The sequence below is a fragment of the Heloderma suspectum genome, chromosome 1, assembly GCF_057233095.1.
Source record: "Heloderma suspectum isolate Gila_16-S chromosome 1, 16-S_ref, whole genome shotgun sequence".
NCBI classification, from domain to species: domain Eukaryota; kingdom Metazoa; phylum Chordata; class Lepidosauria; order Squamata; family Helodermatidae; genus Heloderma; species Heloderma suspectum.
The window spans coordinates 37,352,787-37,367,618 of record NC_139458.1 but is presented as its reverse complement, the minus strand read 5'-3'; the positions used below and the strand labels follow the sequence as shown (position 1 = coordinate 37,367,618).

The window sequence follows — 14,832 nt, the reverse complement described above, 5'->3', positions numbered from 1 at the left end:
AACGTTGGAACGTCTAGCAGGGAGAATGTCAGCAATGGAACAGCTGTTGCTTTAGCCAAGGGGCCATTGCACAAATATATATGGGGGTTACAACAAATAGCAGCTGAACAGTTCTTTTTCATTATATGATCATTTATATTAAGCCTTTCCGATTAAAGTGAGCCTCTTTCCAAATGTATTGGTCTTATTTTTATAGCTCCCAGGAATATTTTAATCTTTCCCTTAAATTAGGTTCACAGACAGTATCAATGGGCTAATGGGCATATTTTTAAATGTCTTTGACCTGAAGCAAAAGTACTTGTGATTCAGCAGCTGATAATAGCAAAAAAAGTCTAGCTGCTCTCTTGGTAGCAGAATCTTTAACTAAAGAGGAAGAAAAATGGAAAACCAAATACTGGCAATAAAATTAAAAATGAGCACTTTGTATATTGATAATTGACTGTACACTGACCGTGGAAACTCTAGAAAGCACTGCAGCTGCTAGCACCATTCTTCAGGACCAGAAGACAACATCTCCAATAGGCTTCTTTGTTATCTGTGTTATTGCCATTGCAAAGGATTTGATATTTTCCTTTCTTTTTAAAGTTTTTATTAATTTTTTTAAAGGAATGTTAAACAAAACAGAGTACACTGGTACTGGAGCATTAGTGAATAGCAGCTTACATTAAACATACATTATGAGGTTCAGAAATATCTTTAAACCCATATTGTTCCTATTCAACTGAATGAATCTCAGATATGACAGAAAAGGGAACCATATGCTTGTAAATTGATATTGCTTTGATATTCTGCTAGCAAGTCTATTATGGTGGGTCAATTTCTCAACCACCACTGCATATGTATTGGTAAAATGGGAATTTCTAACCTAAGGTAGCGATAGGAATTGAACAGAATCTTTAGACCACAGTAAAGGGGAACAAAAAGGGGAACATTCCAACAGTGTTAGAAATGCATTGATTTACTTATTAAATATTTTTAATCTAGCCTTCATCCTTGCAGATACCAGGAGGGTGTAAATATGATTAAAATAATACAGAATATAATACAAATACTACGGTAACACTATATATGTTTACTCAGAAGTAAGGCATACTATGCAGCCTAAGGCTGAAATCCGATACACACTTACCTGCGAGTAAGTCCCATTGAACTCAATGGGGCTTACTTCTGAGTAGGCACGCATTAGGTTTGCACTGTAAGGGCACAATCCTATGCATATTTAGACAGCAAAAAGGCCTACAGCTCCCAGCATTCCCCAACCAGCATGGCTGGCTGGGGAAAGCTGGGAGTTGCCGGCCTTTTTTCTGCCTAACACGCATGGGATTGCGCCTTAAAACACTAAATGCAAAGGAATGCTACATAATCTTAAATTACAAGGAGTTAATCCTAGGTATTTTGCATTGAAGACTGTTTCTGGGGCCTTTCCTCTGCACCACGAAAGGGGAAAACATTTTGGAGCGGCAGCGTAGACGCCAACTGAGGTTACGCAGGGAAAGAGAGGCAGTCACCGGATCCGCTTTCGGAGAGTCTCCCCGATCTATGGAGGCGGAGACGCCCCGTCTTTCTGGTTGAGGGTTGCCTTGACAACCGAGCAGGGAAAGAACAACAAGCCGGCTTGGGCCTTTGACTGCGACTCGAGCCGGCGGCGCTTTTCGCGGGCTGGCCGGCGCCTCATAGCTGCTCAACCCCGCCGCTCTTTACGGGCGCACGAGCAGGAGCCGCTCGGCGACCAGGCGGCTTCCCGGCCGCTCGCTCGCGCCCGCCTCGGCGCCCCCTCCCGTGAGGCCCTGAGGGGAGGCCTTTCGTTCTCCCGTCTCTACCGCCTCCCGCCGCCATCTCCTCCGCCGCCGGCCAGCAGGGGGCGCTGCCGGCGGAGGCCGCTCTCGGTTCTCGGCCGGTCTCGCTCTCCCACACCTCCGGCCAGCTCCGGGCCGGGCCTAGCTCGTTCTCGGTAGGAGCGGGACGGCCGGCGTTGGGCCGAATCGGTGGCCATGGAGATCGGCACCGAGATCAGCCGCAAGATCCGGGTGAGACAGAGCGAGAGGGGGCCGCCGGGGGCGCTCAGGAAGGGCGGCCCGGCGAAGGGGAGCGTCGGGCAGGAGGAGAGGAGCCCCTCCGCCACGCAACGTGTCCCTGCCTGCGCGGTGGGCCCGGACCCGCCGCCCCGGAGCAGACTGGGGCTCCCTTTTGGTCTCGGACCGGCGGTGGCAGCGAATAGGCTGATCCGTGGCTGCTACTCAACTGTTCAGACGCCGCCGCCGCCGCCCCACCCCTCGCCCGCCCTCCAGTTCATAGAGGCCGCAGCCCCATAGTTCTGTAGGGTCTACAGGATTTGCAGGGCAGGAACCTCTAGAAGGACCTATCGCATCTGTCAGGTTTTTTTCTTTTTTTCCAAGTTCCAAAAGGCTAAAAAAGTAACTGTGGATTTCATATGGCCCCATATAGCTGAGTTCACTATACTTCTGAAGAAATCTACCTGTTCTTGCCCCCCTCCCCTGCCGCCAAATTTTCGCAGCAACCCAAAGGGAAAACAGAACCCATCATGCTGTATATTTACAGCATTGTGTATACTCATATATCTTCCTGGAGGTGCCACTTTTAGACTTTGCAGTCCAGCCGTTCACTAATTGTGGTGGGAGGGGGAGGGCAAAATGAGTGACATGCAGTGTGATTAATCCTAAGCATATTTACTCGAAAGTAACTCCTGCTGAGTTCAAAGAGACTGACTTCCAGCTAGGAACATGAGAAGCTGCCTTATACCAAGTTGGATGGTTGGTCCATCTAGCGCAGTATTGTCTACGTTGAGTGGCGGTGGTTCTCCAGGCTTTCAGACAGGTGTCTTTCCCAGGCCTACTTGGAGATGCTGGGGATTGAACCTGGGGCTTTCTACGTGCAAATGATGTGCTCTGCCACCAAGCTATGGCCTTTCCCCTCAGTGCGCAACTAAGCGTGCACAGGATTGCAGCCTTATTACAGCCACGATTATTGCAGCCACGATATAATCATGGGTACCTGGTCACATGATTCTCATTCTTTCAGCTCTTCACTATGAATTGGAAATCAGGTCATTTCTGGCTAATAGTCCTTGTAGCCCCTTATTATCCTGCATAGCAATTTCCAAGTAGATGGGACAAGTAAAATAATACCGCTGTGAATTGTATTTCTGCAAAACAGCTTCTTCACTTAAAAGTGAGAGCAATGTACTTGTTCTTTGCTACTTTCAGAAGCCTATTTTTTCCTCTCCGACTAACATGTTTTTGAAACTGGAGGCAAGGATGATTGGACACACATTTGTGCAGCCACAAGCATACAGATAGATGCCATCCGTAATACAGCTTCTTTTTATTATGAATAGAGTTCCCAAAATGTGATAAGCTCATAAAAAATTATGAATGGGTGGCAACTGTAATATGGCTATAGGAACTGAATATATTTCAAAACTTTGTAGGCCAGACATTCTCATTCCCACAGTATTGATTTGGGGAATTACTCCTTCAGTTTGTAGAAATCTACAGAATTAACAGACATCTAGTCAGTCAAAGTCAGATATGTGTGTGTTTTTGTCATGTACAGCATTAACCATCACAATGATGCAGTGACAGAGAAGATGCAGCAAGTTTTCCCAAATTACCTGGCACAGTTCTTTATGCAATTCTTAAAGGTTGCATTCCTGAAGGTATAGAAGCTCTTCCAGGGTCTGGACTTGGCAGCTTAGGGTGCAATCCTATGCCTGTTTAGACAGAAAAAAAGTCCTGCAGCTCCCAGCATTACTCAGTCAGCTATACTGGTTGGAACATGCTTGGATCTGTAGGACTTTATTCTGCCTAAACATGCATAGGATTGCACCCTTAGTCTCCGTAGAAACCCAGAGAGCAGGCACCTTATGTCTGGATTAGCCGTGCAGTCACGAGTAAATCTATATATGCCCCAGGTCCATAATGCAGCCCCCTCATGTCTGTCTATAGAAAAGATTGTGGAAACATTTCTGCTATACTTGAAATATACCATATATGTTAATATATCAGAGATAATATATTGTAGATAAATATTTCATAGAAAGCTCGATCTTTTAAACTTATTGACTTCGGCAGTGGCTTGAAAATCTGAGTGGCATCAGAAAGTGCTACTGTTGTGTAAATTCGCAAGAATGTACTTTGGCTAGTCTGTTAGGCTTGTATGATTCTTTTGTAAAAAATGTTTTGCTGTTATAAGGATGGATTGACTTCAAATTGCCAAGAAAAGGAAGGCGAACACTGCAATCCTATGCAGGTTTACATGGAAGTAAGCCCCATTGCATTCAATGAGACTTACTCTCAGATGTGTATAGGATTGCAGCCTAATTTTCATTAAATATTTCTTAATGCTGTTGTTCGTGTTTCCTGAGCAAGCATGCACACTGACTGGTTGTACTAACAGGAATTAAAACATTGGCTATAACTAAATAGAGCTGTTATGTAAACTAGGAGTGTGATCTAAAACCTTTGGTCATATAGCCTATGTGCTTTTGGCACTGCAGAATTTTGTCTGCTGATAGACAACAGACAGATTTCAGTTTGGCTTTCTCTGTATGTGTGCAAGTAAGGAAGATTACTTAAAGCAGGGGTGTAGATCCTCAGGCCTGCAGGCCAAATCCGGCCCGCCTTGCGTCTCAATCCGGCCCTCTGGGGTTTCTCAGAAGGCCCAACCCCCTATCCCCAATCCTCCAATCTTTGGGTAGTTTCCTGGCTTTTGTGCAGTTTTTCTCCCCATTCTAAAAGGCTGAAACACCTTCCCTAAGACTTAGTTAGTAGCAGTAAGAGTTTTAAGCTAAGTATTTTTTAGTATTTAGTAGTAAGCATTTTAGTATTTTGGCCCGTGTCCTTTGCGCCCCCCCCCCCCGAATGTGGCCCCCAAGAGCTTCTCCAAAATGGAATTCAGCCCTCAGGCTAAAAGAGGTTCAACACCCCTGACTTAAAGGATAATGCTGCAGGCCTGTATGCACTTACTTACTGGTTAGTTCCATTGTGGGACTTCTTTTTGTGCAAACATGCACAGGATTTGGCTATAACAAGTATCCAGAATTTTCTAAAAGCAAGGGTTTGTAGTTACTTGGGAAAATGGTATTTCTCCTTGAAATACCTGTGTTTGTGCGCCCGTGCCATTTAGTTAGTAGGGTCACAAATATTCATTATTTGAGAATTGAAAACTCTGTAGAACTCAAGTATTAGGAGGGCATAAAATATTGATATTCTAGATATGAAATAGATACAAAAGATGATCCACATGGGCTCAGTGGATGGTTCTCACTAAATACCACTCAGAAGGCATAGTGCGGCTATTCGGTGTCTTCTTCCTGAATGGATTTTCTGTAGTAGAAAAATGATGAAAAAAATGGTGGGAAAACCTGGAAAGTTATCAGTAGATAATGTTATCTGGACCACCCCAACCCCACCTTCCAGTAAAATTCTATGAGTGAGGCAAGGGCATGAATGGAAGGATAAAAATCTCATCTAGAAGTACCCTTAGATTCAGATTTACTTTGAAACCAGGTTTTAAAAAAATGTTTACTAAAATTGATTTTAAAAACTATTTTGTTTAAATAAACCAGTTTGGGTAAAATATCCAATTAAAACAGTACATCATACACTTTTATCCACCGTAATATAAATTAGACACTCTCATCAGTGCTTCCTAGCTGTAAAGGTGCTCACAGAATAAACACGCTGCATCTCCAAATTATGCTTTATTTTTTTTTAAATTGACTTTTGCTTTTGCTCATGAAGGACAGGGCTCCTTTGTCTTTAATACTTGCTTATAAGCCCCACTGAATTAATGGGGCAGTCCCTAGCCAAGGGCATGTAGGATTACAGCCTTTGAGCAATAGATCTCCATGAAAGCTCTCCCGTAGCTAAACACCATCCCTTGTTTTTGATCATTTAATTTGGTAAACCTTGATATTATAACAGCAAACCCATACTGGTAGCTCACATTTAGCTGATTACAACAGGTTACATTGGTCCACCTCTCACTCAAGAAGGAAGGCTGCATTGGATTTGCTAGTTCCCATGTAATTCAGCCTGTAACTAAACCTAAGCACTTGCAACTGAAAAAAAAAAAATCCTGCATATTGCTTTCATGTTTACTCCTACTTTCCCTTCTGTTCCTCTGTTATTTCCCTTTGTTGAATTTTAGATTGTAAGCTCCTTGGGGCAGAGACCATTGGTGGCGCTAAATAAATAAATAATATTTAGCCACCCTTTGCATCATGTTATCTCTTAAGAACAAACTTACTTATTTATTTACAATAGCACACACAAACACCATTAAGATCATAATTCTAAAATAACAAATATATAATAAGATACAACCAATCCATCAGCCAGATAAACAAGATAATCAGACTAATTAAACATTTGTTTTGTGTTTGGGACTTCTAGAGCAACTTCTGAATATCTTCTGTTTGAAACTGTGTGTTCTTAAATGGCTTTTCCCCCTTTCTTTATATAGAGTGCTATAAAGGGAAAGCTACAGGAACTGGGCGCATATGTTGGTAAGTTTCATTTTATTTATGATTACATTTTTATCCCACCCTTTTTCCTCCAAGGAGCCCAAGGTGGTGTACATGGTCTTCTTCCTCTCCATTTTATCCTGACAACAACCCTGTGAGGTAGGTTAAGCAGAGAGTCAGTGATTGGCCCAAAGTTACTCAGTGAACTTTATGGCTGAGTGGAAATTAGAACCCCAGTTTCGCGCATCTGAATCCAATATTCTAACCATTACACCACGCTGGCTTTAGTTACTGTAAAAACAGCTGTACATATTATAAAAACAGAAAGTTGTCTTACCGGGCAGTCTTACTCGCATGATTTACGTATTTATGCATTTACATAATTTATATCCCACACTTTCAGCATAACTTTCATTCCAGGGCAGCTAACAAAGTAGCAAGAAGCAAGAGGAGTACAGTTATAATAATAATAATAATAATAATAATAATAACAGCAACAATAAGAAGACATATAATCTAACACAACCAACGAAAACAGCCCATTCAAAAATAGACAGTAAAATCAAAACTGTTCTGAATTTAAAAAAAGCTAGTATCAGCAGTTCTTAAAAGCCTGGGAAAACAAAAATGGCTTTTGCCTGGGTCCTAAATGATGGTAACAAGGGTGCCTGGCAGGTCTCCCTGGAGAGGACATTCCAAAGGTGAGAAGCCACCATCAGAAAGGCTATTTCTGTCACCATCAAAAAGGCTATTTCTGTCACACTTCAGGTGATGGGGGCATCCGGAGAAGGGTTTCAGAAAGATGACAATCTCAGTGGACAGGCAGATTGTTGCGGGAGAAAGCGGTCCAACAGCTATTTGGGTCGTAAGCTGTGTAGGGCTTCAAAGAATAAGATCAGCACTTGAGTTGAACTTGGAAATTTACTAGGAGCTGATGGAGTTGCTTCAATACAGGTGGGACATGACCTCTTTTGCCAGGCACTGTAAGCAGTCTAGCCATTGTTCTGGACTAGTCACAGTTTCCAGATTGTCTTCAGTGGCAAGTTTATATAAGGTGAATACTCCCACTGTATTCAGTTGGACTTACCCCAGGTAAATGTGCATAGGTTTGCAAACTACTTTGTGGTTATCTTCCTATATGTACGTATAAAGAAGTTGTGCTCCAGTTAACATTAGCAAGTACTATATTCTGAATTGTAACCCATATCAGTTTGTAATGTAAGCAAGTAGCACAGTTCCCATCATGTGAGCAGAAATCTGCTCATGGGCCCTTTTTTGAAGTACAGCCTGTGTCCTTAATGTTTAATACGTGCTCCTCTTCTGATATATTTATAGTAAACCTGGAAAATCGTTTTGATCACACCTTTGGGAGATTGTGCATAGTAAACGTGCTGTGTAGTACTTAACTCTGTAGTTGGCCTTAAAACATAATGTCCATATGTATTTTCCCTTCTTTAAATCAGACGAAGAGCTCCCTGATTATATCATGGTCATGGTGGCCAACAAGAAGAGCCAGGAGCAGATGACAGAGGATCTTTCCCTCTTTCTAGGAAACAACACTGTGAGATTTACTGTATGGTAAGTTTGTCTTCCATCTGATTCTGTGAACCTCAGTTATATGTTAGCTTGATCCTGAACCTTGCTCCACAGGTATGTGAGTGCTTAGGACAAGGGCATGGCTAAGGACAAGTGAATAACTCCATTACTGAACAATCTGTAATGTAAACGTTTGCTTGCTCAGTTCCTCTGCCTTCCGGGTGTTGTGAAGAACTGGTTCAGTGCATCTGCTGTCCATGTAGCTTCTACGGATAGCGCAGACTGTGACATCAGTGAGGCAATACATGTGCAGTTTGTGACCACTCCCCCCTTCCTATTCTTCCAGTGTTGGGCTAAAGTGCTAAACCCAAAGCATAAGAAGTATCTGTGTGGATATGCCTTTAGCTGTTGGTATTTATAAGACAGTGATTGGAAAATGATCAAACTCAGTAAACATGTAGACAGAGGTGATCTGGTAGACATTGTTTAGTTGGACCAAAAGGCTTTTGGCAAAGTGGGCTCTCCCACGCTGGAGGCATTCAAGATGAGTCTGGACGGCCATCTGTCAGGGATGCTCTGACTTGGATTCCTGCATTGAGCAGGGGGTTGGACTCGATGGCCTTGTAGGCCCCTTCCAACCCTACTATTCTATGATTCTATAAGTCCCTCACCAATGACTCCTGAGCAAACTTAGCAGTTGTGGAATAAGAGGAGAGGTCCTCCTATGGATCAGTAACTGTTAAAGAACAGAAAGCAGAGAGTAGGAATAAATGGTAAATTCTCCCAATGGAGGGAAGTAAATAGTGGGGTCCCACAGGGATCTGTATTAGGACCAATGCTTTTCAACCTTTCATAAATGATCTGGAATTAGGAGTGAACAGTGAAGTGGCCAAGTTTGCGGATGACATCAAATTATTAGGGTAGTGAAAACAAAAAGGGATTGTGAAGAGCTCCAAAAGGATCTCTCCAAACTGGAGAACAGGCTTCTAAATGGTAAATGTGGTTCAATGTAAGCAAGTGTAAAGTGATGCACGTTGGGGCAAAAAATCCCAACTTCAAATATAACCTGATGGGATCTGAGCTAGCAGTGACTGACCAAGAAAGAGATCTTGGGGTTGTGGACAGCTCAGTGAAAATGTCAACCCAGTGTGCAGCCGCGGTAAAAAAAAGCAAACTCAATGTTAGGCATAATTAGAAAAGGAATTGAGAATGAAACTGCCAATATCATACTGCCCTTATACAAATCTATGTTGTGACAGCGCTTGGAATATTGTGTACAGTTCTGGTCACCACACCTAAAAAAAGATACTGTAGAGCTGGAAAAAGTGCAGAAAAGGGCAACTAAAATGATCAAGGGGCTGGAGCATCTCCCGTATGAGAAGTTACAACAGCAGGGGTTGTTTAGCTTGGAAAAAAGGAGGCTAAGGGGAGACTTGATAGAGGTGGTCAAAATCATGTATGGTGTGGAGAATATGGATAGGTCAACATTTTTCTCCCTCAAAATGCTAGAAACTGGGGTCATCCCATGAAACTGATTGGTGGGAGATTCAGGACAGATAAAAGGAAGTCTTCAGACAGTGCATAGTTAAACTATGGAATTCACTACGACAGGATGTAATAATGGCTACCAATTTGGATGGCTTTAAAAGAGGGTTAGACAAATTCCTGGAGGCAAAGGCTATCAATAGCTATTAGTCTTGATGGCTATGCACTACCTCCAGAACCAGAGGCAGTGAGCCTATGTACACCAGTTGCTGTGGAATATGGGTGAGAGGGCGCTGTTGCACTCATGTCCTGCTTGTGGGTTGCTAGTCGACAGCTGGTTGGCCACTGTGTGAACAGAATGCTGGACTATGTGGACCCTTGGTCTGATCCAGCAGGGCTCTTTTTATGATCTTATGTTCTTAAACTTATAATTGATCCTTTTTATAGTTCTGGGTGGTTCTTTTGATAGTTGGCAATTTCCTCACATACACCCAGCAAGCATCAGGGATTTGAGCTTGGGTCTCTGGTGTTCCAGTCCAGCACACAACACTGGTCTGGTTTGGATGATGACTCAAGGTTCATACCTTATGAGCACCCCTCCCTTGCCCCTTCTTCTTATCGCAAACTGGCAGGGGCTCAGTGATGCTGGCCCATATGAATCCAGAGTTCTCCATTACCTCTGAACCAGGGAACTTTGGCTTAATGTTGGTTAAGAAACCAGGAAAAACAGCCAGAATCACATCTTGGTTGTCTTCTTGTTTGTTAAGTGATGTTAATCCACTGTTTTGGGTGTGATAGGGAACTTTGGCTTAATAGGAGCTATTATCTTCGTGCTGACATCAACACTTGGGGATGGGGAGGAGATGGAAGGAGCAGTTGGCCCCAGTACCCATGCACAGCTTTATAAACCATGGTTTAAGAAGCCTTGAATTATTGTCTTAACCAGGCCAACCTGTCAGACTGGCTCCATGCAAATAACATCTGTAACAGAAGTCCTTTTCCCCTTCATTTGATGGCAGAGATTGCCATAAAAAAGTGAAAGATGCCTCCAGAAACTTTCTTTAAAACATGGGTGTTAAGCATTAAAACATTTTCTTTTCTTTCAGGCTTCACGGTGTATTAGATAAGCTTCGGTCTGTAACTACAGGTAAGTAAAGGAAATACCTTCTAACTTGTCCTTTGGAAATGAAAAAATCTTCAGGGAGGAATAGTGTGCACTTCCATGCACATTATTTAGTGCGCACTTCCATGCACATTATTTATTTAAAATGCTGTACTTGTTGAATGAGCTAGATAAGGATATAATTGCTATGATTTGTGCAGGAGTTAGGGCTTTAAGAGAAGTTCTTGCACAAATGAGAAAAACTGTCTAGCTCCAGCTGAAAACTACAGCAGAAGATACATTTGCATATGTGTATAAGTACTCCATTTAACTTTGAGCTCAGGTCAGATATACCTGTCTTCCCAGAGCCTACCAGCCTAAAATCTCCCGAATCTAACATCTTGGAGACCAATCTGCCTTCTGGCAAAAGCACGTCAGGTGAGAGTGAGGAGAGAGGAGGGGAAGAAATCCTACAGCCTCTTACAGTCTCAAGTTCTCGGCCAGAAAGGACTGACTCCCGAGTTTCAACTAGCTCCCAGGAACAGAGAATCTCTGCCGCCCGGTAAGGTTCTCACTTGCTTCTTAACAGTGAGTAGCATGTAGTAATGAAGCATGAGTCGGGACATTCCTGGTTCAGCTCAGTCAGTTTTGGCTCAGCCTTGAACTCGTTGGGTAGCCTCAGATCAGCCACTGTTTGTCAGACATAGTCCAGGTCATGTTTGAACTACATGAATGAGCCTGGTGACTGTGTGCTCCTCCGCTCCTCGTGTGCTCTGATTCCTTCCCTCGCTTCTGATTTAGTGACAAACCACAGTTCACGATTGCAGCTGATTCAAGGAAACGATAGTTTGTGCAAACCACCGTGTGCCTCCGAACAAGGATTGTAAACCATAGTTCAAACGGGGGTGGTTCTTTTGGTATACAGGCAAAAGCTATGGTTTGCAATTAAACTGAAAGTAAGAGAAGAAATTGGAGTGCATGAGGCAGAGGGGAGGAGGGAGTGTGGGAACATAGGGATTGTTCATGGAGCACTAAACCATGGTTGGGCATTGCACCTGAACTGAGCCTCTGCCTCCATCTGCCGTATGGGGATAATAATCCTGGCCTACAATAAAGGGTTGCTGCAAGGCAGCCTTCCCCAACCTGGTGCATTCCAGGTGTTTTGGGCTACATGTCCCATCACCCTGATCATTGGCCATGCTGGCTGGGGCTGGTGGAGGTTGATGTCCAAAACATCTGGAGGGCACCAGGTTGAGAGAGGCTGCTGTAAGGATTGCTGAGATAATGTGAAATAGCAAAGCCTCAGAGGCTGCAGTCAGATGCACACTCACCTTGGAGTAAGCCCCATTGAACTCAGCGGGACTTATGAGTAGACATGTATACGATTGCGTTGTGAAGCTTGTTTTGAGGAGCACTTTGGAATGCCTGTGAGATGAAATATTCACTGGTACCTTCTGCCCAGCGCTCAGTAAAAGGAATGGGATTTGCCCTGTAGTCACCCCCTTCTGTGCAATAACTTTTATTCCTTAAGTGAACAAATGTGTTCAGAAGTCGTAAAATATATCTTTATTGTGTTTCTTATTTTGCTCATTTCCTTTAAAGCAAATATTTAATTTCTGACATGAGATAGAGTTGATCTCTCTTGTCATGTAGGCAGCCCTGCCAAGATGGCTCCCCACCCCTCTTGATGTCAACGGTGAAACCTCTAAGGGAGCTGTCCCCGTTGGAAGCTGTGATCGACATTAAGCCGGAGCCAGACGATCTCATCGACGAAGACCTCAATTTTGTGCAGGAGAATCGGTTGCCTCGGAAGAAGCCTCTTGTGACGGTGACATACGGCTCTTCCCGCCCATCTGCCGAAATCTACCGCCCGCCAGCTAGTCGAAGCGCTGAAGGCAACGTTCACTTGCAACGCTTGACGCAACAGAGCAACCTCCAGACTGCCAAGCAGCTTGAGATGCAGGGCGGCAGGTCACTGGAAACCATCCAGCTCTGCAATCCTGACGCATGTGGCAGCTTGGCCGAGAGTTACAGGCCCCCTTCCAAAGGGAACGCTGATAAAATTAGCAGTGAGGTAAGTATGTGAGTCCAAGCGAGGCCGGTATTAACACATCCTGAACAGACGGAGATCACCATGGACACCTGGAGTCCCCTGTTCTAAACATAGTGAGAGTGGTCAAAAATATCTCACGCCTGGCATCTAAAGTTTGTGGCATGCAGACTCTAGCTGCTGTAGCATGTTGGAGGTGAAAACTGTGTGTGTGTTGTTAGCCTTTAATAGAGTGAGTAGCAGTTGTCGTCCTGATCTTCTGCCCATTGGCATAGTTGGGGTCTTGTGAGAGTGTTCTGTAGAACTCCAGCACGTCAGGTCATGTTCATTGGTAATAGTAAATTGGAGGATTTCAAACTTTCTGCCTTGAGGGAACTCTTTTCCTGTTGATGCGTTTGCTGTGGAATTCCTTAGCATTGTAAAAGATTATGTAGCACGCTCTAGGCTGGACAGTCAGTTGCCAGCCAGTCAGTATGGTAGAGTGGTTAGAGCAGGGGTGTTGAACCTCCTTCAGCCCAAGGGCGAATTCCAGGGGCCACATTCCAGTGGTAGGCAGGGCCAAAGGCAAAAGGGGCAGGCCCAAAATACAAAAAATACCAGCATATTTAACTTAAAACTCTTGCTTCCAGTAACTATGCCTTAGGGGAGGCATTTCAACCTTTTAATATGGGGGGGGGGGTCCACAAAAGCTGTGAACCTCCCAACCAGGTGGTTGGGGGAAAGGGGGTATGATCAGGGTTGATGCTGTGACTTGGATTCCTGCATTGAGCAGGGGGTTGGACTCGATGGTCTTGTAGGCCCCTTCCAACCCTACTATTCTATGATTCTAGGGGAGGGGACGTGGCCATCTAGAGGATTTCAGAGGGCCGAATTGGGACCCTAGGCAGGCCAGATTTGGCCCCCAGGTCTAAGGTTCAGTGGCTGGGAGATCTGACTTCAAATCCTCACATAGTCATGAAGCTCACTGGGTGATCTTGGGCCAGTCAGTCTCTCTCAGCCTAGCCTACCTCACAGGGTTGTTGTGAGGATAAAATGGAAGGGGAAAGAACTGTGTACTCTACCTAAGCGCCTTGGAGGCAGAGATAACGTTGTAAACAGGTGCAGTTCGATGCCCTTTACAAACCGAGAATGTGTCCCTGAACACTCCCAGCACTTCCTGGCGGCTGCTAATTGGAGGTGAAGGTTGCTAACAGTGGTTAAAACTGCCACGCAGAGAATCTTGGTGGTATTTTATTGACTTTGTCATTGAGCTACTCTAAAAGCTTCTGAGGAAATCAGGGTTCCTTGGAACAGTGTTTGAAAACCACTGCACTACGCTGAACTTGAGGGTAAAACAAACTTGCTTCTTTATCTGGCTCTTGTTTTTAGCAGCCTGCATGCCTTGATGTTTAGATTGTATTGAAAACTAGGTATGAAACCATGTATGTAATTAAATTAAGGGTGCAGTCCTATGCATGTTTAGACAGTGCTGGGAATGCTGGGAGTTGTAGGACTTTTTTTGTGTGTCTAAACATACATAGGATTGAACCCTAAATGAAATAGTTTATAGCATTGATACCCTGCTCTTCAGCCAGAAAGGCTTCTGGAGTGGTTTACCAGTCAATATTGATTGATTGATTGATTGATTGATTGTAATTATATCCCGCCTTTTTCCTCTTGCAAGGAACCAAAGGCGGCTTATATTATCCTCCTCTCCATTTTATCCTCATAACAACAATCCTGTGAGGTAGGCTGGGCTGAGAGTCTGTGATGGGCCCAAAGTCACCCAGTGAGCTTCCATGGCCAAGTGGGGACTAAAACCGGATCTCCTGGCTCCCAGTCCAACACTCTCACGACTACACCACACTGGCTGTCATAGAAATAAGACAGTTCCTGCCCTCAGGTTTGCAGTATAAAAAGGCAAAACACCAAGGAAAAAGCAATGGGAAGGGAAAAGGAAAACACGAAAACTCAGGCATCAAGTCTTTATGTTACTTGGTTCTTATAACAACCAGCTGTGATGGAAATGGTCCGCTCACATTCAAATCCAGGCCTCGGCAGGCCTCCAAGAAATAGCCTGGTGACCTGACTTTCCTCTACAGGGTGTAAAGCGGCTAGTAGTTGGTCTCACAGGGTGGGGCCTCTGCCTTCTGGGGCCTAGTTGGAGCCTGCCAGCTTCTCATTACTCACACC

General features: G+C 44.1%; 1 protein-coding gene across 1 annotated transcript in view; it reads left to right on the top strand.

Annotated features, from left to right (window-relative positions):
• The first annotated feature begins 1,612 nt into the window (after positions 1 to 1,612).
• Positions 1,613 to 14,832, top strand: part of ZC3H14 (zinc finger CCCH-type containing 14) — a 36,890-nt gene continuing 23,670 nt past the window's right edge. Inside the window, exons 1-6 of the mRNA XM_084841158.1 lie at positions 1,613 to 2,027; positions 6,487 to 6,529; positions 7,951 to 8,065; positions 10,615 to 10,655; positions 10,977 to 11,172; positions 12,264 to 12,684. Of these exons, the coding sequence (XP_084697284.1) occupies positions 1,992 to 2,027; positions 6,487 to 6,529; positions 7,951 to 8,065; positions 10,615 to 10,655; positions 10,977 to 11,172; positions 12,264 to 12,684 (852 nt within the window). The 5' untranslated portion in view covers positions 1,613 to 1,991. The remainder of the gene's footprint in view (positions 2,028 to 6,486; positions 6,530 to 7,950; positions 8,066 to 10,614; positions 10,656 to 10,976; positions 11,173 to 12,263; positions 12,685 to 14,832) is intronic.